Source organism: Topomyia yanbarensis, unplaced genomic scaffold (assembly GCF_030247195.1).
Source record: "Topomyia yanbarensis strain Yona2022 unplaced genomic scaffold, ASM3024719v1 HiC_scaffold_73, whole genome shotgun sequence".
Lineage (NCBI taxonomy): Eukaryota > Metazoa > Arthropoda > Insecta > Diptera > Culicidae > Topomyia > Topomyia yanbarensis.
Genome location: NW_026683969.1, coordinates 59,136 through 85,759, shown reverse-complemented (window position 1 = coordinate 85,759; position 26,624 = coordinate 59,136). Strand labels below are relative to the sequence as shown.

The following is a 26,624-nucleotide window of genomic DNA, read 5'->3' as shown; positions in this document are numbered from 1 at the left end:
CAAACCTTTACCTTTCAGAGTGAGTGACCACTCTGTAAAATGAAGATATATTTTAATATAGAGGGCTAAGCTGAGAAAGCCAAAGAGGAATTATTAGTGAAACTGAAAAAAATATTTCTAAAAACAGTTTTTGTGTTACTATGTTTTAATTGCCGCAAGGTTCTACCAAATACAAATTAAATACGCCACACACTAAACCAGCCAAAAGTTGTTCAGTAATTTCTTTTGACGACATGAACAGTAAAGTGATATTTTTACGGAGCTATCAGCAAGTTTTTTAAAAAATTGCGGTAAAGTTTTCACTTTTTAGCGATTTTCAGTAATTTTTCGAATAATTTGCTGAAACCCGCAATATTTTTCACTGAATTTATCAGTACTTCTGTTTTTTTCGGTACATAAACATTATCCAGTAAAATACTGACTGATTGTTCGGCAAAATTGTACCAACATTACCGAACCTCGTCAAAAACTTACAAAACAGGTACAGCAAATCATCTGTCAAGTCGCCATTTTCAGAGGAAACTGCTGACTGACCAGTATTTTTTGACGTTTGGAGAGAACGGATTGCGGAGAGTTCGGTAACCGAATTGTTTTACTGAATTGATTACCGAACGGTTTGCTGTTCAAAACCCCAGCAAAATTTTACTGTACCCAGTAATTCAAATTAAGTGTGCAAGGTCCCATACAAACGGGTCATCAATTTTTGGCTCACCGAACAAACAAATTACACAACCCAATTCGTCTGTTTCGTTTTGACAGGCTTGATATGGCGAAAAAAAATGAAACTGGCAACGTAACCAAATCATAGTGTGCTGTTTATTTGCTTGTTTTTGTGCATTTGCGAACCAATAATACACAATCGGTATCCTTGGTATCCTTTTGCTCCTATTAATAAAACAAAAATTTGAACCAGTAAACTCCTGTACGCAGCAAACCTCAGGGAGTGGAATATATGTATCGGCATTGTACTTCATACTTAAATTGCGGAATTAAACCACTATGATTGAAAAGCATTTTGGCTTCCAGAACTGGTTTATGTGTAATATTAGAGCGAATAATAGTTTCTACAAAGCATCAAAAAAAAACTCACGGACAACCAACTGCAAATTAACCATGGATTGGTGTGTCGGGGAAGATCGCGATATTGTTGTTTTACGCAAAGGAAATAGTTCTTCTGGACAATATTCGGTAAATATTCAAATTTTTAATAATTGGAACTATATTACGAAGGTTTTATTTTATTATCAGAAGCGAACATGGGTGTCCAAGGTTTGACAACATAAATCGGTACAAATGCAGAGCGCTATTTGCAACCGTTCGAATTACACGACTGTGAACTGGTAATCGACGGTGATAACCTGTGCATTCAGCTTTTTGCCCGTTCGGAAGACAGAACCGGATCCTTCGAAGGGAATTATGACCACTATTTCCGCGCTGTGGTAGCATTTTTCGAATCGCATTCCAAGTGTTACGTGAGGCCGTTTGTGATACTGGACGGCGGCTATGATAAGAACAAACTAAAAACCGTGTGCGCTTTGAACGTTTCCTGGACAGGATTCAAATTATCAAGCATGTAAAAGTCGACCAATTATTCCGTTGTTGATTCGGGAAGTTTTTGTGGATGCACTGCGAGCGACAAAAGTTCCTTTTGTGTGGTGTCTTTTTTGAAGCGGATAACGAGATTGCAGTTTTGGCTAGGAAGCGCGATTATAATGTATTGAACTACGATAGCGATTTCTATATTCACAATGTTAAGTATATACCGTACGTAACGGTGACACATACGGTCTATCGAAAAGTTATAGATAATGATCACCACTATGCGATAGAGTTGGTGGGTCGTGGGAGCAAACGTAAGCATCGATTTCTGGTTAAACAGGGTGAATGTGAGATCCGAATAGATTGTATTAAAGAGTCGTACTGCTACCTGGACTGCAGTCTGTACACAATCGAAAATTTGATTGGTCCTAGTGAACGCCTCAAACCGGGTACGCTACCATTGTTAGCCGCCGTGTTTGGTAATGATTACATCGAAAGGCGCGTTCTGACCAAGTACTACACTTCAATGAGGGTGGGTAACATTAAATGTTGCCCCAAAACGATGGATTGAGGCGATACTGCAGTGGCTGCAGCTTCATTCCGTAAAGGCAGCCACTAGAGCTGTACTCAGTCATGTACGGGAGAGGAGTCGTGAAGGTTTGACGCGACAGTTTCGAGGTGCAATGTAGGGGTATAACTACGAGGAATGCAACTCGTATAAATACTTTAGATACTAGGAGCAACAGGAGGAGAAAGCCGATTGTGTTTCTGAGAAGTTTCTGGAGTACTTGTAAACGCCCGAAGCAGATAATCATCGGTACTGTGATCGATGAGAAAAATTGAAGCAACGTCGAGGAAAAATCTGTAAGTGGTCTGATGCGAGTTTTGCTAAATGTAGTATTTTATTTTTACTAATTTTCTTCAGGAATCATGATGATAAATCAACCGACAATGAAACTGACTCCATATTTCGTGATGGACCTTTATTATTCTAGTCAGTGCATACATTATCCGCAGGTTGAGGATATCACTAGACCAGAGAGCAATTCTATTTGCTAATAAGATTACATTTTTGCTCTCTTGAAAAGTGCAAGGGGTAAAAATTTTTGGTATTTAACCCGGGTCGTAAAAATGGCAAAATATCAATGGTTTAAATTCAAAAACGTTTTGTTGCCTGAAGCCGTTACCCATGATCCAGACGAAGAAAACATACCATTGTTCAGGATAGCACTTGAAAACTTTTCTGTGATGATATATTCACTATGGTTGATCAGCTTCTGACTAACCTTCAACAATACTTTGTAGGCCTGCTAAAAGCAGCGATGCATCCTGTGCTGCATGTAATCATACCGTTATTATGTACATTATTCAGCTGCAAATGGTGGACAACAAACGAACGAAAAAATCACGGGACCTTAAAGTGTTTTAAATAAATTTTAAATGTTACCTGGAGACCCAGAAGAAATTCTTTTATTTTTTGTGGGCTGATAGGACTGCAGCTTACAGCTTAGAGGATCTCTGTCCGTTCCGTGAGACAAAAGTTTGCAAAATCGGGCAAAGTGGCAGCTGTCTGCCAAGTGAACACCGGTCCTCGGGAGTACAAAATTTTGCGCCTGTTTGTCTCGAAGTATGTAACGTCAAGCCCTCTAATTTGTCTGGTCAAATGTATCATTCACTACTGGTTGTTGCAGAAGAAGGCAGCCGAGCCCTCCGCTATGTACCTTGCTAGACACTTTTCGCGCTATTAAATTCTTATATTTTGGACATTCATCGGAGAACAAACTATTGAAAAGAAGTGAAATATCTATTGATCTACAGAAGTCTTTTGCTAGTTATAAAGTATACCTAATGAGGTTCAGTTTGGATTCAAAGATATAGCAGAGGTACGGTATTCTAAATAGATTATGCATTGCAGAATCCATTCAGGATTCTGAACTGATTCCAAATAATTTTACCGATTGGTTCTAGTAGTATTTAGTGAGGTGGCGCGATACTGGATAAAACTTCTTCCGTATGATCCCGCTGGATGGATTGCAATGCAATGCTTCCCAGAAGCAAAGAACTATGAAAAAATACGAATTGCGAATACTAATGGCATTTTCGTTTGTGACCGTGCATTACACCAATGTAGTGTGCAGAAAGTATGGCATGGCTGTACATACTATTAAAAAGTCTTAACAAGCGACAAGTTCTAAATGTAGCTCATGGATTGAACATTTCATTGCGCTACAGTTTCGTTTATTGTGGTTTCTCTCTGGCTATAACCTTCCCAATCTGCTAACTGGTCCGATCAAAATGCCACAATCAAACATCCCTTTAATTTTGTTTTTGAACCGCAAAATGGAGAAAGTTTAAACTGAAAGGTAATTCAAGGTAAATTTGTATTTGGTTTGTTGATTGGCATATGGCAGGCAAAAAAGCACTGCTGAAAGGGAACATTTCACTTTGGCAACGTGAGCTTAGCGCAATAACATGAAGAGCCGATTTCTCCATTATCGCTCAATTTTTAAAGTGGGATTAACGCCTCGGCAAACCTGGTCTATTCTATTTGTATTAGATATATGGGATTATTGGCACCACTGCACTGAACCGTTAAGACACTGAGCGACTCTGCACGAGTGAGAGCTATATAGCATTCCAGTTCCGTGACAAATGGTTGGCATCGTGTCATTGTAAAAGGTACAGAATACTTACGAGCAATACTTATTCTACATTTAGCAAATCATCTTTCTCTAAAAATATTCATAAATTGTAAGTACAAATGAACTCTAAGCAATGTGTTAAACTAACTTGTTAACATTTAGGCCGAGGGAAGGCTTTGATTATCATTGTTCGGAGAGCAGATGAGATAGAAGAAAAACCATTAATGTAAGTTTAATATCGTTTATTTGCTTAAAATTGATAAAAATATCCAATAAAAATTCTAGTTTTGAGCTGCACTAAACAGAACGGTCTGCTTCCAAAAAAGGGTTTTTACTCATCCGAACAAAACTCAAAAATTAATGATGAGTACGGTTGGACAGGAGGAATCTAACCTAGATTCAACAGGCTATGACTGTGCACTTTGTGACAAGCCGAACCACGCCGACAAGCAAATGGTTTATTGCAAAACCTGTAAGCGCTGGTTCCACTTTTTCTGCGTAGGTGTCACAGAAGCAATTAAGGACGTTTCATGGAATTGCGAGGGCTGTCAAAATAATCCGGATGCGAATTCTGGCATAGAAGATGGAAATGAGTCGAACGATTCCATTCTCGACATTGCAAACGTTGGTTTCAAGAGCAATGAAATGTGGCTGGCCAACGAGCAGGAGCAAGAAAAGGTCGATCAGGACCACAAACGTGACCTGGAACTTATGAAGGAGATAAAGCGAAGTAATTTCCGCCGGGAGTTGAAGCGCCAGGAGCTGCAACATCTGGCAGATCTTGAACTTGAACGCGAGATATTAGAGATGAAGCGGATAGCTGATGAAAAGTTCCGGAAAATGAAGGAGGAACTGTCAATACAGTATAGTAGCAGAAATACTGCGGGGGCAACAGACATTGGCGACAAACTCAGTCGGGACGAGGCAAAAAGGGAAACATTGTGGATGGATTCGATGCGAAACCCGGGAAAACAAAGGCAGCAACCAATGCCTGCTGATTACCGTGGCGCTTATCCAAAAAGCTCCACACCTGCTGTCGAAAACCACCTGGGCAATCCACCGCCACGAAAGCTGGGCACTACTTCGTCGCGAAATCCGCACATACGATCCAAAAAGGTATTACAACGTGAGCCTTCGTTGTACGATAACCGTGACTCGTCGTGTGGCGATGATTCGGATAGCGAAGGCAGCTATGTAGAAGAACGATGGGAGCGACCAGAGAGAAAACTAACGAAAGCACACTTAGCGGCCAGAAAAGGGCCATTTCAGAAGCTTCCATTCTTTACGGGAAGGCCCGAAGAGTGGCCAATGTTCTTCAGCAGTTGGCACAACAGTAATAAAGCCTGCAACTGGTCAAATTTGGAAAATCTTGGCAGATTGCAGGACAGTATCAAAGGGGCCGCGCTCGAAGCGGTGAGAAGCAGATTGTTATTACCGGAAATGGTGCCAGCCGTCATCGAGACTCTTAAAAACCTATATGGTCGACCGGAACAACTTCTCCAGACACTAGTAGCAAAGGCAAAAAGAGCGGACCCCCCACGCATCGACCGATTGCAGACGTTCATCAAGTTCGGCGTCGTTGTACAGCAACTTAGCGACCACCTAACTGCAGCCGGCCTCCGGGACCACCTGGTAAACCCCATGCTGATTCATGAGCTTGTGGATAAACTTCCATCTAGCACTAAGCTTGAGTGGGTGCGCTACAAACGACAGCGAGCTATAGTGACTTTGGCAACATTTGCGGATTTTTTGTCAGAGATCGTATCGGAGGCCAGTGAAGTGACGCTCTTCACCGAAATGCAGCCGGAGCAAAACCGCCGGGATGCCAAGGACAGACGCGAACATACGCGCAGAGACAGACAACCGGAAGGGTTCCTGCACACACATTTCGGCGAGGGGGAAGACTGGTGTCCGGCTGTCCAAAAGCAGTACGACAGAAAATCAGAAGAGCTGGAGGATAAGCGTAAACTCTGTCGAGTCTGCAATCGGACAGATCATCGAATTCGCTACTGCGAAGATTTTCGTAAGCTCTCCTGGGACCAACGAATGAGGGAGGTAAACAGGTGGAAATTATGCAACATTTGCCTGAACGAACATGGTCAGACGCGATGTCGTTTCAAGATTAAATGTACCGTTGGGACCTGCCAAGAACGACATCATCCATTGCTTCATCCGCCGAACCATCAGCGCTATTTGACACCTGTGACAACAGATTGCAACGCCCATGATTTGCAGTCAAATCAACCAGTTCTATTTCGAATGGTTCCGGTCAGGCTGACCAACGGTAAGCGGTTCGTGGACGTGATCGCCTTTCTCGATGAGGGCGCATCCTATTCGCTTGTGGAAAGGGAAGTGGCAGAACATATTAAGCTAGAAGGGGAGTCACAGCCAATTCTGGTGAAATGGACTGCCGGAATGACACGTATGGAACGTGACTCAAAACGTGTTGATCTGTCGATCTCGGGGCGAAATTCGATGAAGCAATTCGCTTTGAAAAATGTTCACACAGTTGATCAACTAAAACTACCAAAGCAAACGTTGGACTACACGCATGTTGCAGCAAAATATAGTCACTTGAAAGGTTTGCCTGTGACCGATTATCGTAGTGGTACTCCAAAAATTTTGATTGGTCTGAAACATCTACATGTTTACGCCCCTCTGGAATCACGTATTGGAAATGCAGGTGAACCAATTGCAGTGCGTACTCATCTTGGATGGACAGTTTATGGTCCACAGGAAGGTGGCGAGTCTTCGACAACATTTTCCTGTCATCATGATGTTCAGCGAGCGGCGGATCTTGAACTCCATGAACTACTTCGGAGCCATTACGTGCTGGAGGAATCTGGAATATCAGTTACCATGCTTCCGGAATCAGTCGATGATCGCCGCGCTCGCAAAATATTAGAGGAAACTACCGTCTGGGTGGGAGACCGTTACGAAACCGGTCTTTTGTGGAAGAAAGACCACCCTGAATTACCGGACAGCTACCCCATGGCAGTGAAGCGAATGCAAAATCTGGAAAAGAAGCTGTCCAAGAATCCTGAATTGCAAAGGAACGTGTCCCAGCAAATCAATCAGTATTTGGAAAAGGGATACGCACACAAATTAACGGTGCAGGATACAGAGGACGCGGTACCAGGTAAACTTTGGTACCTTCCATTGAACGTGGTACTCAACTCGAAGAAACCAAACAAGGTTCGTCTGGTTTGGGATGCGGCAGCAGCAGTCAAAGGAATCTCGCTCAATTCAGCATTACTCAAGGGACCGGATCTACTCACTAACCTGCCCGTCGTGCTGTATCATTTCCGTGAGCGGCCAATCGCTTTTGGGGGCGACATCACTGAAATGTATCACCAGATTCAGATCAGGCGGAGTGATAAGCAGTCACAGCGGTTTCTTTTTCGAAACGACCCATCCGGTCCCCCACAAACCTACGTAATGGACGTGGCAACCTTTGGATCAACGTCATCTCCGTGCTCCGCGCAGTACATAAAAAATAAAAATGCGCGAGAGTTTATTGAGCAGTTTCCGGATGCGGTAGAAGCGATTATTGGCAAGCACTACGTCGACGATTACTTAGACAGCACCGATACTGTCGAGAGTGCGATCAAACGTGCAGTCGAAGTAAGGATGATCCATTCCAAGGCTGGATTCCGCATTCGTAGTTGGGTCTCTAACTCTGCTGCCTTTCTTGAAGAACTAGGCGAGCCTAGAACAGACAAACTGGTTCACTTCAGTTCCGACAAAACTACCACTACTGAGCGTGTTCTAGGGGTTTCATGGGATGCGTCGGAAGATGTTTTCGTGTTCTCAACTAAACTACGAAGTGATCTTGAACCGTTCATTACGGGAAGCAAGCGGCCAACGAAGCGCCAAGTATCCAGCTGCGTCATGAGCTTCTTTGATCCTCACGGTTTCCTAGCTCCATTTACGATTCACGGAAAGCTGATCATCCAAGACTTGTGGCGGAGCGGGTGCTCTTGGGATGAGAAAATTGACGACGATTCTGCTGACAAGTGGAACCGATGGACTGCGGCAATGCTGGCAGTCGATAAATTAAGAATACCCCGTTGCTATTTCTCTTCAGCACTCCCACAGGACCGCGAAAACTTGCAGCTACACGTTTTTGTTGATGCAAGCGAAACCGCCTACGGTTGTGTCGCATATTTTCGAGCCGTGATTGATGGTAAGCCTAGGTGTGCACTAGTCGCATCCAAAGCAAAAGTAGCGCCGTTGCAGCATCTGTCTATTCCTAGATTGGAACTACTAGCGGCAGTTATTGGTGCTAGGTTATCCCAGTCAATTAAGACAGGACACTCTTTTCCCATCACTAGAACCTTCCTATGGACCGACTCTCGGACGGTATTGGCGTGGATTCAATCAGACCACCGGAAATACAAACAGTTCGTGGCGTTCCGCATAGGTGAAATTCTCAGTCAGGTAGGCCCCGATGATTGGCGCTGGCTCCCAAGCAAAATGAACAGCGCTGATGTATTAACGAAATGGAAACCCGGTCAGCCTTTGGATTCAAACGGTGAATATGTGAAAGGACACGAATTTCTGCACCGTCCGATGCAATATTGGCCTCCTGAAGAAACTGTGACACCAAATCCAAAGGAAGAGCTTCGAGCCGTTCATTTGTTTCACGAAATAGTTTCCACTCAAACGCTTATTGACTCCACCCGCTTTTCATGTTGGAACGTTTTAATTAGAACGGTTGCCTGTATTTTTCGGTTCATTTCGAACTGTCGCACGAAAAAATTACACCAACGAATTGCAGCGTTGCCTGCCTCACCGAGGCTCTTGAAGGTTATAAACAAGCCATTGACAGCAGTAGTGACCCCACTTACCAGAGAGGAATATCGAAGTGCTGAAAATTACCTATGGAGAATGGTTCAACAAGAGACCTTTGGCGACGAAGTAAAGATCTTGTTCAAGAATCGCGGTTTGCCTCCCGAGCGATGGTACGCTTTAGAACGTTGCAGTCCTCTATTCAAACTATCACCGATGTTGGATGAGCATAATGTTATCCGGTTGGAGAGTCGATCTGCACATGCTGAATTTATTTCGTTCGAGCTGAGATTTCCGATTGTGCTCCCTAAAGACCATGACGTCACTAAGAAGCTTTTACTTTTCTACCACAAGAAATTTGGTCACGCTAATCGTGAGACGGTAGTGAACGAGATTCGACAGCGCTTTTATATCCCGAAATTGCGCGCAGCAGTACTACAGGTATCGAAGAAATGCATCTGGTGTCGAGTCCACAAATGTTCTCCAACATTTCCCAGAATGGCACCTTTGCCCGATCAGAGGCTCACGTCGAGAATGCGACCATTTAGTTTCGTGGGCATCGACTATTTTGGGCCACTCAACGTTACTGTCGGACGGCGGAACGAAAAGCGATGGGTGGCATTGATGACGTGCTTGACCACTAGAGCCATACACATGGAGGTTGCTCACGGTCTCACCAGCCAGGCGTGCATCATGGCCATACGTAGATTTATGTGTCGCAGAGGAGTCCCCCTTGAATTCTTTTCGGATAATGGGACAAATTTTCAAGCTGTAAGTAAAGAGTTTGGAAGGCTAGGAAGACAAATTGACATCGATTGCGCGGAAGCTTTCACGGATGCTCGAACGCAGTGGCACTTCAACCCACCTTCGGCCCCTCACATGGGTGGTAGCTGGGAAAGGCTGGTGAGGTCTGCAAAGGAGGCAATGAAGGCATTCGATGATGGAAGAAAACTAACCGACGAAGTGTTGTTGACTGTTTTGGCAGAATCGGAAGAAATGATCAACTCTCGGCCGTTGACGTACATGCCTCAGGAGTCAGCGGAGGAAGAGGCCTTGACACCTAATCATTTCCTTCGTGGACTGCCATCCGATGAACGCAAGTTGGAACCTGTAGCCGTCAACCCGGCTGAAGCTCTTAGGGACCAGTACAAGAGATCACAACAACTGGCAGATGTGCTGTGGCAGCGATGGGTGAAAGAATATATTCCTACCATCAACCGTCGGACTAAGTGGTATGAAGATTCCGAGCCGATTGCTGTAGGTGATTTAGTGTATATAACGGATGGAAGCAGCCGCAGATGCTGGACTCGTGGTGTTGTGGAACAGTTGATTCGAGGTCGCGACGGGAGAGTACGCCAGGCGATGGTCAGAACGAACAGAAGGATACTGCGTCGCGCGGTGACAAAGCTAGCGGTACTAGAGCTAGGTGGTAAATCTGGCCAAGGAACCGAGCTTGGACCAGAGTTACGGGAGGGGGGATTATTGGCACCACTGCACTGAACCGTTAAGACACTGAGCGACTCTGCACGAGTGAGAGCTATATAGCATTCCAGTTCCGTGACAAATGGTTGGCATCGTGTCATTGTAAAAGGTACAGAATACTTACGAGCAATACTTATTCTACATTTAGCAAATCATCTTTCTCTAAAAATATTCATAAATTGTAAGTACAAATGAACTCTAAGCAATGTGTTAAACTAACTTGTTAACATTTAGGCCGAGGGAAGGCTTTGATTATCATTGTTCGGAGAGCAGATGAGATAGAAGAAAAACCATTAATGTAAGTTTAATATCGTTTATTTGCTTAAAATTGATAAAAATATCCAATAAAAATTCTAGTTTTGAGCTGCACTAAACAGAACGGTCTGCTTCCAAAAAAGGGTTTTTACTCATCCGAACACAAATAAACCAAATAAGAGATTGGCATAAGTTTTTCGTCGTTATTTGCATGTGTTCTATTTGCTTCATATGATTCTCTTCGAATATCTATTATCACAATTCGAACCATAATTGTTGCTGGATTGAAAACACTGTTCTTTGCACGATTGTCAGCTACTTGAAATCCGAAATAATTATATTGCTGTTCCACATTCCGAAGTAATATTAGCACATAATCCTTCCAGCAGGATCTCATCGATATTGATCAGCGCCGATTCTATCTGTAAATGCCATGCAAGAGCCTCACTACGGTACCCGAAATAAAAATAACTCCTGGTCCTGGTGGAAGATTTGGATGAAATCAAAAACGCAACCGAAATTAAATGTCATAAATGTTCCAACATAACAACAAAGCAAAAGCTGTGTTGCTAGTTTAGCACTATTTCAACAAAGTATGCTGTCACTCTGACAGTGTACCTTGGTTGGTGTACCTGGGTTATAAAATGAGTCCTCGAAAAATCGTCAGAGCATTCCGTATTAACATATTTGTATTTGGTTCTACTGTATCGATTTTGTTGGCTATTTTCGGCACCGCCGACGCCGGTAAAACATGATGATGAGTTATGTTCTACCATAGACCATGCGGTAGACTTGGGTGCAACGCCCAACTCCTACTCTGCATAAGGCAAAGAATTCTTCACATTTCCTTTCGATCATGCCCATATGAGCCTGCCTAGTTCTAGTTTTCCGTTCTAAGTTTATAACTGATTCGCTCTAGAATACCTATCCGTCTTTCAATTTCATTGCTTTCGTTTCTCTTAGTCTCAAATTTGCCGAAAATAGCCAACAAAATCGATACAGTAAAAACAGTTTTTGTAACATCATTTTTCAAAAATCTGTATATCTGTACATACACACAAAAATCTGTTATTTCTGCATACAGATTCTTGGTCTGAAAATGGCTGAAAAATCTGTATAAATACAGATTATTCTGTATTTTTGGTAACCCTGTGGGTCTGGCGAATTCCAAAAGTGAAATGCAGAGGGTACTTCGTATCGTAAGAAGATGACTTATTTTTCGATCCAACAGCCAGAGATGCCAGATTTGGAGATATGTCTGTAAATGTCGTAAATGTCCAACCATTTAATTTTGACTTTTTGATGACACACATATTTCTAGAGCGTTTTTTCATTACATCATATCTAACAGAAACGTCAAACGGAGAAAATCGCGTGCAAAAATTTCCATGCAACTTTCAAATTTATTTAACAAATAAAGCACACAGAAGGCTATTAATTCTACTATCACCTCTATTATTTTATTGCATTTTGCCGATCTCTTTTGCTATTATGCTCTTTTACATATGTGGTCTTGGCAACACCGTTTGTAGATGACACATTTTACTGTGACGTTTAGAGAAACGGGCTTGTAGTTGTGATATATTTCATGTGCTGTATTGCAACCGAGAGTGTATATGAGGTTTGGCATTGGAAAAACCAGCCTCATGCTATGCAGCCATTTTGTCCTAGCCAACATCTGCCTTTGTTAAAATCAAAATAACCCAATGCTATTGCGCGGGCGACATGGGCCTAGAGGCGGCTAGGCCCATCATATGTTGACTACTGTCAAAGTCTCGACAAACATATGATTACGGCCTAAAAGCCAACTGTCAAAATCCACTTTGAATGGAAATTCCGGACAAACCGTTACACGCCAATCACAGAGGTTGATAATAAACGAAAGAGAAAAGTTTTCTCTTTCATAAACTGTTGTGAACTGTGTTCGACTAGTAACGGTTTGTCTGGAATTTCCATTCAAAGTGGATTTTGACAGTTGGCTTTTAGGCCGTAATCATATGTTTGTCGAGAAGTCTGTATATCTCCATAGCGGATGACAGGAGTGACACCCCCCTGGGAAAAACATACTAACTACAGTCGACTTGGAGAAACACAGTGGCGGCTCCAGGGGGAGGGTCTTGGGGGTACGGACCCCCCCCCCCCCCGAAAATTTTTAAATTCTTGAGAAATTTTAAAATTGTTTCTATTTTAAATTCATTCCAAGTTCAAAATCATTCAAAACTAGATTCGATTACCAAACCTGATTTTAATTAAATGAGGGTATTTCATATTACGTATTGCACAATGAACATTTCAGAGTTGAAATTTTGGACCCCCTCCGAAATTTTTTTCTGGATCCGCTCCTGGAGAAACATCACAACGCAAAACATCACATCTACAAAATATTAGCAAAGCTTCAGTATACTACACACTAAGCCAGCCAAAAGTTGTTCGGTAATTTCTTTTGACGACTACCACAGTAAAGTGATATTTTTACGGAGCTTTCAGCAAATTATTTAAAAAATTGCGGTAAAGTTTTCATTTTTTAACGATTTTCTGTAATTTTTCGAATAATTTGCTGAAACCCGCAATATTTTTCACTGAATTTATCAGCACTTCTGTTTTTTTCGGTACAAAAACATTATCCAGTAAAAAACTGACTGATTGTTCGGCAAAATTGTACCAACATTACCGAACCTCGTCAAAAACTTACAAAACAGGTACAGCAAATCAGTTGTCAAATCGCCATTTTCAGAGGAAACTACTGACTGATCAGTATTTTTTGACGTTTGGATAGAACGGATTACGGGGAGTTCGGTAACCGAATTGTTTTACTGAATTGATTACCGAACGGTTTGCTGTTCAAAAACCCAGTAAAATTTTACTGTACCCAGTAATTTAAATTAAGTGTGTATATGTGACATTTTGACTTAAGATTAAATTAACATATAAACAGTTATCATTTTTCTCTGTTATTTGTGGACGATAAAGAGTCAATGCTTAGCTTCTATTTGGCATAATAAACTCAGTTTGTTTACATATGTTAGATATTACGTTTTGAATAAACGGTATAGATTTGCGGTTTTTTGTTTATTTTGTTTGCAGATATCTACAAATTATTGAAAATGAAGGTTATTGGTTACGCTGGTTTAAAACAGCCCGGGGACAACTTAACAGCTCCCATATATTGAACTCATAAGCAAATTTTGTGGTGATTTGGTGATGTCATGGCGGCTCGAATGGAACAAAATTTAAAAAAGGCGCATCCCATCTATTATTTTCTATAGCTGTAAAAATTAACACACAAATGACGTAGGTTTTTTTTGGCGATTTTGACCCCTCCCTCCCCCCTCGTAGCATTTGGCCACAAAATTCTAACCCTCGTAAATAATGTAGCATTTACCTACCCCCTCCCCCTCGTCCCATGTAAAGCGCCCGGGTGATGAAAAAAAAAACATTTTTTTCAATTATTTTAAATACATGTCCTTTCAAAATGTTTGACGACTTTTATCAACATTTTCATTATAACAGCAAATTGCGTGCAAAATAAGCCCATTTCATCACAAATATAGTGTTGATAGTATTGTTTGGAATTTTATATGTCAAGGGGAGCATAAAGAGAAGTTCTCTCAGTTCACAATCCTGCAGCTGCCAATAATTCTAAGAAGCATACGTTCATCTAAATTACTAAATTTTGTTTGGTTGAATTCGAAGTGAAAATTTAATTCAGCTTCCAAACTAAGTTTAATAGTTAGCAACATTAACTAACTAATGTAGCAAGTTAAATCCGCATACAAAATCTTTTCGTATTTTTGCGAATCGTAAAATTTACCTCATGAAAAACCGCATCAAAAGTAACTTGTTTGAATTTAAATTTATTTCTCTTGGAAATAATGGAGGATCATTAAATTGTTTTCTCTAAACAATGGGTTTTAAACTTAATGCTACGTCGCACAACTTCTGACCCTACCCTCCCCCGAGTCACACTTCGTCACAAATTTGGTATACCCTCCCTACCCCCCAAAATGCTACGTCATTTATGCATTGCCCAATTCCTGGCAGCATTCTAAAACCGGGCACTACCGGTTTGCTGCCAGAATTCTGGTAAAAGCGCACAAATTCTATCCAAAACCAATTTTGCTAACTGTGTAGAAAATCCTACATATTTCGTTTATATTCCCAAAATTCTAGAATTCTTGACGTTCTAAATTAATTTGAAACAAGATGTCATATGTTCACGAATTGTTAGGCTTGGTGATTTACTTTCATTGGCCAAAATGGTTTTCATTCATATTTCTCGGGCAAAAAGCACAAATGATTTACCGATTACACACTTCACACAACAATAAAACAAAAAAAAACAACGACTTCCAGTTAAATTTATAATAAGATTTATGTACCTTGCTGACAGTTTCCAGTTAGGGATAAATTTATTCTCTAATAATTGTTTTCTTTATCCACATTTTGGAATACGCTTTTTCTAAATGTTGTTCTAGCTGCATTGACGGCGTGCGTAACACACGTAACGAAACACGCTTTTCTCTTGAAACTATTTCGTTTCGTTGTTCGTGGTACTCGTACGGAGAAGGCATACTAGCGCCACCATCAAATTAGTGGTACATATATGAAACAAGCACTATCTGTCAAGCTGTCCCCGGGCTGGTTTAAAATCACAAAAAAATCCTACCAAAAAAAAAAATTCTCGAAAAGTTAAATTTTTTTGATTTCCGAAAAAAATTCTGGCATCCCTGTCAACTTTCGCGCTTCTCGGATCTTCGGCTCGTTTTCATGTTTTTGCCTGGTTTCTTGAATCAGTACTGTGCACTGCATGTTTTTTAAACCTTTTAATGTGTCCTTTTAAAACAAGATCGTCCAGCAATGTTTAAAAATCGCAAATCCGCGCTGCTAGCAAAGAAATCATCTGATTTAGCAACGGTCGTAGAATCGGAACCAGGTTTCGGCGGGCCAAGTAAGCAGAAACAGAGTCGACCGTTGAACGATGATGAGCCAACGGACGATCCGGATCTCTTCGCGAGTAGTCAATTTTCCGTTCCGGCTAGCCAAATGAACAGCCAGCGCCGGTATCTTTCACAGCGGAGTAATCTGCAAAAATCGCAGAGTGCGCGAACGTCCCGCCGAGTGCCGACCAATTATTTCGAAAGTATCTTACTCAAGTGCCAACTGGAACTGGATGATCCGTTGTCTATTGTGCTGCGTTGCGAGCCGTTGGCTGTTGTGCGTCAGCTTCGTACCATGCTGAGAGCCAGTCCGGACTTTCCCAGGAATGTTAAGGATTTTGTGAAAGGGGTAGACCAGGCGAGTCGTAATAAGGAGACGTTTCGCAAGCTGCTAGAATGCTGCTTGTTGCAGAATCAAAACACACAGGAAGTGAAACCGATACAGGAGAGTCTGATGAAGATGCTACTTTGTGTGGACTTTATGCAGCAGGAGCTGATTACGGTATTGTTTGATTATGTGGAACGATCGGCTCAGGAGGAGCAAGGTGCAAATATAACGGGACTAGTGCTGTCACAGATTAAGTTTATCGACCATACCGTTCATGGAACGTTTGTGTTCAATAAGTACTTTGAGATGTTGGAGCGATCCTCAAACCGGCAGCTGTTAGTAGAAGCTATCGCTTCTTTGCAGGATGTCATTGATGTCACGAAACACGATACGGCCTTTCGCAAGATTTTGGATATGCTGCAGCGAGGAGAGGATTTATTCTCAGTGACAAATGTAACGGTGTTTTGCGAGATGTGTTTAAGCAACGCGACTCTTCGAATGACCCGGCAAAAGATTGTGGATTTTGTCGAGAGTGGATGTCCAGTTGAGAATTTTCCGTCCCTGGTGAAATTCCTACTAAAGTTCAACAGCATGGATTTAGAAGGCCTTTATGAGAACATTGACCAGATTCGACAGGTCATCGACAAGCTGGTGCAGCTGTCCGGGAGTGGTTCGCACGATAAATATTTACAGGAAGTTTTTCAAATAATCCATCAAGCTCTAACCGTTTCTGCTGTTTTGTATGAAGCTTGGATCAAGTTTTGTCGTCTTCTGACACACGAAGAATCGCATTCGGCACAGGATCTACTAGTCCTATTAATGATGCTGATGGTAAACGAGATTCGCAGTGGTACTATTCAAAAGTTGTTGATTAATAAGATTAAGAAGGGCCATTTCACAATCCAGCACATGAAGGAACTAACCAAGCACTTTGGATGTGTCTTGAAAATTCACGTGGATGGTGTGCTTGAATTCGTTGAAATATGTCTGAAGGAGAAGCAAACGGAAGTTTGCGAATTTGGGATCATGTCAATGAGCAGCCTTTTTTCAGCTCACAGTATGAACAATCGATTGGTTTTAAACAAACTGGTCGGGTTTATGTGTGAGATGGCATTAATAAATGAGGGCCGAAAAAACGATCATATGATTGCGGTTTGCATGGATGCTCTTTCGAGCATTCATCGGAGCTATCCAGATGAGATAAGAAACAACGCTCACGTTTTACTAAAAATCATGGATATATCGACGGATTTGAGCTTGCAACAGTACCGAACGGCTGTCGATCTAATTTGTGAAGCGATATGCATTCCGGACAGTCCCATCGAGAGTAATGATACGTGGGATGATATAAATATTGTTATTAAAAAACAGCTACTGAGTAACAACACGAAGGTTAAGAAAAAGGGCGTTGTCGGAGTGGTTTGTCTTATCTATCACATGCTGAGGAATTCGGCTGTACATACAGAACTAAGCTGTAGTTTTGATTCAGAAAAGACGATCCAATCGGCTAGCGAAATACCGACGGTTGCAGGGCGGGAAATTGGAAACATGATTAACATGATGTTATTATCCTCGAACGAATCAACCGATATTTTGTCCTTGTGCTACGATGAAATTGCAGAAATGCTACAAGAGTTTGAGCGGGGAGTTGGCAAGCCTGAGAAAGGGTTTTCCGTGTGGATGTGCGACGTTGTTACGAATGAGTTTCAGAATTATTTCATTATCGAAGAAGTACCCGCTGGAGATCCCATACATTGTGTGAAGAAACTTTGCATCAATGATACTACGGACCTTGAAAATACAAACGCCGAGGCGTATGCGATAGCCGTTAACATAACGGAGAATATGCTTGCCTACAACAGCCGATACTCTTCGATGTGCTTTTTCCTGTCTATGTTCAAATTGATGAAGACACTGCAGTCAATCCGATACGATGGTAATTTAGAGTCCATCAATGCTCTGTTAGGTTGTTCCGTAGTTGTACCATCTTTCTACGATGAACCTGACGAGAAAACGATGCTGGAAACCTACGAAGAGGATATTTGTCGACAGTTACTTGATGCATATTTCTACGTAGCTAATTGGTTTCGTGAGTTGATCAATGCGTTCATCTTGCAAAAAGATCCTCTCATGCATCGGAAGGTACTTCAGCGATTGTCCGCTCTGGTCAATCTCGAGAATCGCCTAGCAAGTTTACTACGAACCGTGGACTTCGATTACTACCCGCCAGTTTGTGACTTTTCTACCGTCGAACAAACGAAACCTTCCAAATCTGCGAAAGAATCGAATTCCAAACAGAACATTACTTTAAATGCAACAAAAACACAAGCAGATGCCACGGTGAAATCTCGATCTCGCGAAGTTTCCGAATTCGACACGGAACCGGCGCTGGCAAGGCATCGTCAAGGGTTCCGGATAATGGAAGGTCACGTGATGCAGCTGTTTCGGGAGCCGTTGTTACTCATCCAGAAACTTCCGGATGATAAAGTAGGGGCAAATCTTGGTCTCGCTGAGTATCGTTTTCTGCTAGAAATCTTCGTCAGTGCGACGGAATCAAAAATTAACAAACGTTCGATACAGACCTGTAACTATGAACTCAGAGATTTGTTGAATATTCTGCCAAGAGTCGTAGACAACTTCAAAAGAATAAAATCTAAACGTTTTGAGCTTAAGTCCGCAAAAGAATCAAACACCCAGTCCGAACTGAACGCACTGAACTGTTGCTTCAACTGGACACTTCGCCTGTTCACAACAATTCTCCAGTTGGTAAAAGTTGAACACACAGAACTGTTAGACGTTACTTTACGGCAAATGCAGAGTCTAGTTGCCTCACCAAGTGAATCATTTTCCCGTGAAAATGTGATTGAAGAAATTCTCGCCATAGAACTCACCCACAAAAATGCTCTGAAGGATATATTCAGCGCCAGCTGCCTATACAAATTCGCCACTGCCTTGAATAACACAGTGACAGCTTCAAACAGGTCATCAGCCGTAATCGCCACCTTTTGCCAAAAGTTCCTCTGCTCCAATTATCAACCAAAATCTGGCACTACCGCTCAGTTAACTTTACTGTTGCAGGGCCTCACGTCAACAGCGGATTTTCCCAAAATCAAACAACTCACTGTGGCGCTCGCGGAAGACTTGGCAACCGATAAAACCGACGACCGCCACTTTGTCAGCCTGCAACGCGGACACTATCCTGTCCTGTTCAGAGAACTCTCCAAAGCATTCGTGAAGTGCGCTCAAACCGGATCGCGAGCGAACAAAACCACCGTTCAAAAGTTCGTTCTTTGGGAGCAATCCTGTGAAATTCTCAAACAGTTTTCGGAGGTCGCCAAACAGGCAGACAATCCGAAAATGTATGCCTGCTACATGAAGTATTCGCACACCTATCTGAAACTGTTTCAACAGACAGGTCTCAAAGTGCTGGAGGATGTTCTAAAAGTATCCGCCGATCGAGTTAGTCATTTGCTGAGCACACTGCAGCACAGTACCCGCTACTTGCACAATATTTGCTGCCATTCGAAAAATGTCAAGGACAACAGCCTGACTGCCCAGATACCGTTTATTCGCGAAACTGTTGAAACATTGATCTACAGTGTGAAGGCTGTCTTGGTGGCCAATGGTTGTGCCTCGGTCTTCTGGATGGGAAACTTGAAAAACAAAGATCTGAAGGGAGAGCTTATCCTATCGCAAGGTTCCGAGATCGACATGGCTGAGAGTGGCGAGTCGGATATCGAGGATTTCCTCAGCGAAGATGAAACGGATGAACAGCAGCAAGGTGCCCTGATGAAGGCAGATTCCAGAGAGAAATCATCACAGAGCAAATGCTTTTAGAATTGTATGTTTGATAAGCTTCAATTATTCTGAAATGCATTGACTTCATTTTTTTTTTGCTTACAGACGGTCCAGGAGATTTGCGTCGTGAAACTATTTACGATCAACTGTAAATATAATAAAGTGGATGGAAAATGTTTATTTAGTTATTTATTTTGTTTTTACTAACAATTCAACTTACTGATTCTGTCGATGAATGGAGAACAGTGAGTCTAGTTATGTAAGGTATGCAAACTAGGTTCGATGGAGTCAGTCTTGGATCACAACCTCTATTCGGCAGTTTTCACGCTGCTACTCAAGTTACGGCGTGGTATGGCCTAACTAGTTTCGAATGGAGTCAATAAAGGTCTGCCGTATTCTTGATGATTACATTAGTAGCGTCTCTGCATTAGAATCGACAGACAGCCTTTGTTGAGTAAAGGATTAGGGAATATGTATACATATAAGGTCTTTTTCGCTTTTTAGATAGTTGATATTCGCGTCAGTCTTATATATTAGTTCAGGAAATGGAAGATTCGATGACAGATATTTTGATTCTATGAGACGATCAATCGACGGTATCTAAATGCCGGAAGAAATGAGCCGCGTGAGGCTGCAATTTTGTAGATATCAGCGCGAGTTTTGAAAGAAGCAATGAGGCACTGCAATTAAATTTGTAAGTAGCACTAACACATATATCTCATATATACAATACTGGAATGGCGCTGGACCTGTGGCCTTCGACTGACATGGTCCATTATCATTGGTTGGGATGATTCATGGTTGGTTGGTAGACGTGTGGTCCTACTTACAAGTGGATATATCAATTCGCTTGGGTAGGGAGACATGTGGATCCTGCTAGTTGTCGATTCTTTTGATCCTATGAGGCTATTAAGGAGTGCAGAACTGGCACCTAGGAAATAGTTAATTTCACAGGATTTGTTTCAATAACTTATTGCGACCACGCGCACCGGCTTATATAAATGATGAGTAGCCTTTTCGGGTCAGTGTGATCTGTTCGAGTCGAACCAGGTGGACATTCAGTTCGAGCAGTTTGAGGCACAAATCCCCGACTACATACGGGGAACGTGCCATTTGAGCCAATATATTCTTCTATAAGCAGAGATTATTTTTGTGAAACTTTAAAATGCCTTCACCCGTCTAGTTATTCAGCATAATGATAAAAGAAAAAGGATGAGGTTTTGCCTAGTCCCTGTCTTAATAATTACCAATAATAATAGAACAGGGATAATTGCATTCTGCTATAAGATGAAGGTGATGCAGCACAATTGTAGGAAATAGTATTCCCGAGTAAGGACTAACACTGCTAGTATTTTTACCTTATCCATTAATAGTCGATTAAACCGCTTCGGACTTTAGAGACATGTATGTATGTAAGTTTGTATGTATACCTGCATACATACATACATAAGTTTGTATGTATACCTGCATACATAGTTGTGTGTACGGGCAATGTATCACTGAGCAACATGGAAGGATAACTACTACAGTCGTGGTTCGCTGGTTGGACACTTTTTAACTGGACCGCTTTTTAGTTGGATCTCCGCTAGTTGGACCATCTGCATCTGAACGCCAAAATCTTATGTCAAATTTACTTTGACAATCAATCTGACAATATTTAGAGATGTGAACAGATGCATTTGCGCTGCCAACATCTCCTTTGGAGAGTTTTTGACATTTGTCAGTCGGTCCAACTAGCGAATCAAATTCGTTAGTTGAACAGGGCTGTGGCCCAACCAGTGAATCACGACTGTAGTGGTCGTTTTATAATATTTGTAGTTTTTAGTACTAGTGTACAATTGTTATGTGCTAGTCGTATGTCTATCTGTGTATGTGTTCGTCTGAGTATTTGTGGCAGCTGGGTCCGGGAATGGATAAATAACTGGCGTATATGATAGAATAATGTCCTTCCGGTGTTCAATTTATATTCTATTTATTCGGGAAGATCGGATTGGATAAATTAAGGTACAATTTATCTACCGACGCATGTTAATCGTCCATTCTTGGCCAGAAAGTCGAAAAAAGTGTACTATTATATGTATAAAGCTTCCAAGATTACTCAAGATATCTGCATCACGTCATCACGTTCGAGAAAAGGTTCAACTCAAAAAATAACAAAATTTAATGTCCGTTTGATTAGCGAATATATTTTTAAAATTACTGTTCAGCTCCATCATGTAGCGCTCTAAACGACCTCCTCCTTTTTCAACTTCTTAGATTTTAAAACAAAGTCTTCCATTTCGTCCTTAAAACTGTTGTTCAAACCCTGTTTACGAACGTTTGACTTTTCCCGTATGATTTTGGAATACTGTTTGTCCAATGCCTTCACATCCTCCGAAGGAATCGTCCACTCCAATGAACATGGATTATCTTTTGTGGGGTCGTGTTCCTCAGTATAGGGAGGAATTTCCACTCCAAGCCTCTTTGCGACTTTTTCAATTACTGTATCTACGTAGGTGGAGATGATGAGATCAGCTTTTTTGTCCTGAAAAATACTTTTTCAGCACCATGATTCGAGTACTTGTTGAAACGTGAAACTTACATGCTTCGTTGGTTGTAAATTGCAGATAACCAATTTCCCACCGTAACGCTTATTCCGCAGAGGTAGATTACCACTGGGCACTATCTGCAGTGTCGTACCTAGGCATATATTCAAATCTGCCAGGGCGGAATGCATAAACGCTAAGTCCAAGTCGTCCTCGGGTAAGTCATGCTCCCAATCTAGTATGTTATCAATCAAATTACCACCGCGACAAGCTCGAGAATTTTTAGTTCCCTTGCAAACTGCACCGGTGAGTTTTTTGCCCACAGTTGGAGCTGGTTTACTGCGAACATACTGACGTCGACACTTGAGACATTGCTCAATGAACATGTTACCGTGCAATTCAGCTAGGTGCTTGCGTTCTAATCCAGAACGCAAATGCAATCCATCGATGTTCTGACTTACAATGTATTTTACAAATCCAGCTTCCACCAACCGTTTCAGTCCCATATGGGTTTTAGTTGGAATGGCCTCATCAAAAGCAACATTCATTGTCGGTTTCTCACCTTTTCGTTCCAGCGTCCACACTCCTTTTGGACCCCGAAAATCAGGAATACCAGCGCTTGTACTTATTCCTGCCCCTGTGTGAACCACGACGTGTTCAGCACCTTGAATCATTTTGGCAAGTTGTTCGCATTTTTGATCTACAGTATCGTCGTCATCAAATACCTGCAATGTATCAATATTCATCAGTGAGTAGTAAGATGATAAACACTAGCTATTTTCAGAGCATCAATAAATCGTTCGAGTGAACTAAACGATAATAGTGAGTTATATTGATTATTACATTAATCTACTCGTACAAACGCTTTAAATTTAAGCTATTTTCCTTATTCTGATAACTAGCATAAAAATGGCAGACTAAAGTGTGATTAATAAATAATTAAATTACAAATAACATTTTTATTCCTAACACTTCGTCCAAGAATCCTTCCAAATTGATAAACTGTTCTTACCTCTGGTACTCCAAGGACTCCTTTATTCTGATAATCAGACAAACCGTCGGCATAATTACAGGACATCTCCTCAAGCCACAAGCATATAATGATCATACACACATAAATCTAAAACGCGCTTCAAAGCATAAAAATTATAAACAAACTCCAACGAAGCAACGCATAAGTCAGTCTGTGTTGTTTTGATACGCATGGAAAACAGTTACTGTTAATGCAGTGAGAGCTGAGGTATTGACCGATAATCATCACCAAACATTAGGTCGACTGTGCAGCAGCCCGCGCCAGTATCAATGACGTATAGAGTCAAGATGGAGAGAAAGATGCACTGAGAAAAAATCTATAGTATATATGACTAGACTTCCCAAGTAACCAATAAGCATTATAACGTAGCCTAATATCAGCTTTAGATCCACATATAAAGCTGTCCTATAAAGCCGTGAAGCCCTAAATACTTATTTAATGCTGATATTATGCCAGAAAAGGCGAAATATAGTGCTATTACTGTGCGGAGATTGACAGCTCGTTTCTGCAGTACTAATGCTATTATATAGCAAAAGCGTACAAATGTCAAATTTCAAAGCCTTATATTGGCACTACTAATGCTATTAAAAAGCTTCAGTTGGTTGTCATTGTCCGCCATGGTTTTAAAACCATTTCTTATGTTTCCTTTCGGTATGATGAGCAAAAAGGAAAAATTTTAAAATAAAATATTCTGTTTAAAACCGTAATTGACTCTGTTCTAATGCATTGTAATGAATATCCTTAATGGGTTTTCGTTCTCACACGATATGAATGTTTACGAAAATTACCTTTAGTAAGTCTCGAACTGAGGTACCTTGCCTCGTCCTTCACGGTAAGTGTGCTGCGTTTGCTTCCTGGACTATATTGCATATGTTCGATTGAAATGAAATATGCCGAATATAATCTTCAAGAAGAGTTGCATAACAAATAAACCCACAGCATTACAATAGCATTATATCAGCTTTTTATAGGCTCTATAATGGCATTAAATGCACTTGTAAAGCTTACATGCTTTAAAGATCCTTGAAGCATGTACGCGTTATATCAGCTTTATATACGCATATAGAGCAAGCTATAATGCTATATGTCGGCTGTGCAGTTATGCATTATTGATGCTAATAAAGAGCTTTATTGCGTTGTTAATGCTGTAATGGAGTTTCAATGCAACATTAGTGCAAATGTATAGCCAATATAGTGCAATGGCTTAATGCTTATGGTTACTTGGGTATTTTATGATTGTTTTGACTATTTGCCAAAAAAGTAGGAATGACGATGAGATTGGTAATACTAAACTTCTGTATCGTAAACAATACTAGAAAAATCGATTACCGCTCAACTATAATGCTGGTATTTATGACAATTTGATCATGGTCACTCCAACAATATTTGTCATCTTAAAACTGATAATGGAATAGTCTGAATCACTATTAAAATAAAGTTAAAATGAAAATATGAGCATCTTAAATATAACCAGTGTCATTGTTATAACTACTTTTTGTGTCATTGTTCTCTGCACAATGTATTAATAAGTCCCGAAGACTTAATGTATAGTTGTTATGAAAACACAAAGGTTAAATTAACTAAATACATCGTTTATGTGGACGAGACCCATGTCGAAAGCACCATTTGCGTATAGTGCTTTTCAGCTGACTATACTTTGTATTATTATCAACTATAAAACTGGTCAATTTTTGCGTTCCCAAATGTATTCCTACATGTCGCGGCCATTACAGTGAAAAACCATATACATAACATACGGGCGTGCTTTGAAGACTTTTCGATTTTTTTGCGATTACTATAATTTTGCGGTAAGGCGATGGCCTTATAAACCATCGCATAATCGAGTCCTCGCCGGAAAGGGTTCTTAGTGACCAAATGGGAGTTAGCACTAGACTTAAAGGTCTCTACACCAAGAATCGGCTTAAAAGTCTGACGAAACAGAAAGTCGCAACGGAATGCAGTACCAAGAGTTTGCTTTACTTATTAGTATTGCACCAGGTGAGTAAATACTGTAATTTTATATGATAATGAACTGTAACGTTCTCAAACCATAAATTTTTCGATTTATATTTTTAGCGTGACTGCAGAAAAATGAGACTAAAAAGAGCTTTTTTAAGATCATCATCGAGGATTATTCGATTAGATCGTCGTAAGTTTATCGAAGCAGTCCAATGCTACAATGAACTGTCCTACCGATCTATTGTGGAAGAAAGTGGAAGCAAGTACTAATATGTACCGTTATTGCTTCGGCTGGTCAACAAAAATCGCGCAGGCTGGCTACTCTTTTCAAAGATTAGCGCTGTCAATATCTTCCTGCGTATTCTATTTTGGAGAAAATGTATTTGGACCGTATCATTCGTCGATCAGAACAACAGGATTTTGCAGTCTTGCTTCAGGCTCACCAGAAGGCAAGCACCATTGATGGTTTTACCATCCTCGGTCGAGCGGTATTTGGGCACAATCTATTGTCTGCTGGTAAATTGCCACTGTGATTATTATCTAAATTATTATTTCAATAAAAAATATACGGAACGCTTTAATCCACTCTTACTATCCATCTAGTTATATTAACAGGCGTCATTTTCTGAATAACAATATCCTTTCTCAAAATAACTAGTCAACAAATGTCAGAGTCCCAATGTTTTAGTTATTACAAACAGGCCTTGGTCAGGATTACTATGCTTATTGTTATACCAAGCAGCCCACTTATAATAGTCATTTTGACAATATAGTGTTCAATTTCACTATTATGATAAAACGTTAGGTCAACATAACTACGCATATTGTTACACTGAACATTCCACTCACAATAGTCATGCTTGCAATAGAATGTTCAATATTACTATTATGGTACAAAGCTCGAGTATAGTGAAAGTGAGCATGGAAATAGTTAAGGTGAGCTAACGCTATAGTCGGTTAAAAACCACTATACTCGCAAAGTCTAATTAACCTCCTCATATGGTAAGTGTTACTATATAATTTTTCTTAGTGTGGGAACCGCCAGCTGGCTTCTTCTTATATTTTGCTAATCCCTGCTGAAAACGACACACCCCCACTCGACCAATGTTGCCAAAATATTTGTTTTGTTACAGTCGTGTCCAAAACTTAAATTGTTCTGATTAAAATATTCTATATTATGTACCAATTTCATGATCCGGTAAAAATCAAAGATTTAGTCTTTATATCCGCATTTAAATGATCACTACGATTTTTTCCATCGGAATTCAGCAAAGCGAAAAAATATATATTTGTTGTTGGCCATTACGAAAAATATTTCCATGTTCTTCATTTTTG

At 40.9% G+C, this 26,624-nt stretch overlaps 3 protein-coding genes and 1 pseudogene across 3 annotated transcripts; 3 read left to right on the top strand and 1 right to left on the bottom strand.

Moving 5' to 3' along the window:
• Positions 1-852: 852 nt before the first annotated feature.
• Positions 853-2,733, top strand: LOC131696103 (protein asteroid-like; annotated as a pseudogene).
• Positions 2,734-4,147: 1,414 nt separating this feature from the next.
• LOC131696105 (uncharacterized) lies at positions 4,148-10,472 on the top strand. The gene is made up of 2 exons (XM_058984636.1): positions 4,148-4,407; positions 4,508-10,472. Coding segments are annotated over exons 1-2 (5,967 nt in total). The 5' UTR covers positions 4,148-4,405.
• A 4,977-nt stretch (positions 10,473-15,449) lies between these two features.
• LOC131696099 (Fanconi anemia group D2 protein homolog) lies at positions 15,450-20,037 on the top strand. The gene is made up of 2 exons (XM_058984631.1): positions 15,450-19,815; positions 19,878-20,037. Exon 1 carries the CDS (start codon positions 15,567-15,569, stop codon positions 19,809-19,811), a length of 4,245 nt encoding a protein of 1,414 aa, XP_058840614.1. The 5' UTR covers positions 15,450-15,566; the 3' UTR covers positions 19,812-19,815; positions 19,878-20,037.
• Positions 20,038-21,619: 1,582 nt separating this feature from the next.
• LOC131696102 (NAD-dependent protein deacetylase Sirt6-like) lies at positions 21,620-23,501 on the bottom strand. Its single transcript, XM_058984633.1, has 3 exons — positions 23,310-23,501; positions 22,354-23,022; positions 21,620-22,296 (listed from the first exon to the last, which is right to left on the bottom strand). The coding sequence occupies exons 1-3, from the start codon at positions 23,403-23,405 to the stop codon at positions 21,997-21,999; spliced, it is 1,065 nt and encodes a 354-aa protein (XP_058840616.1). The 5' UTR covers positions 23,406-23,501; the 3' UTR covers positions 21,620-21,996.
• Positions 23,502-26,624: the final 3,123 nt, after the last annotated feature.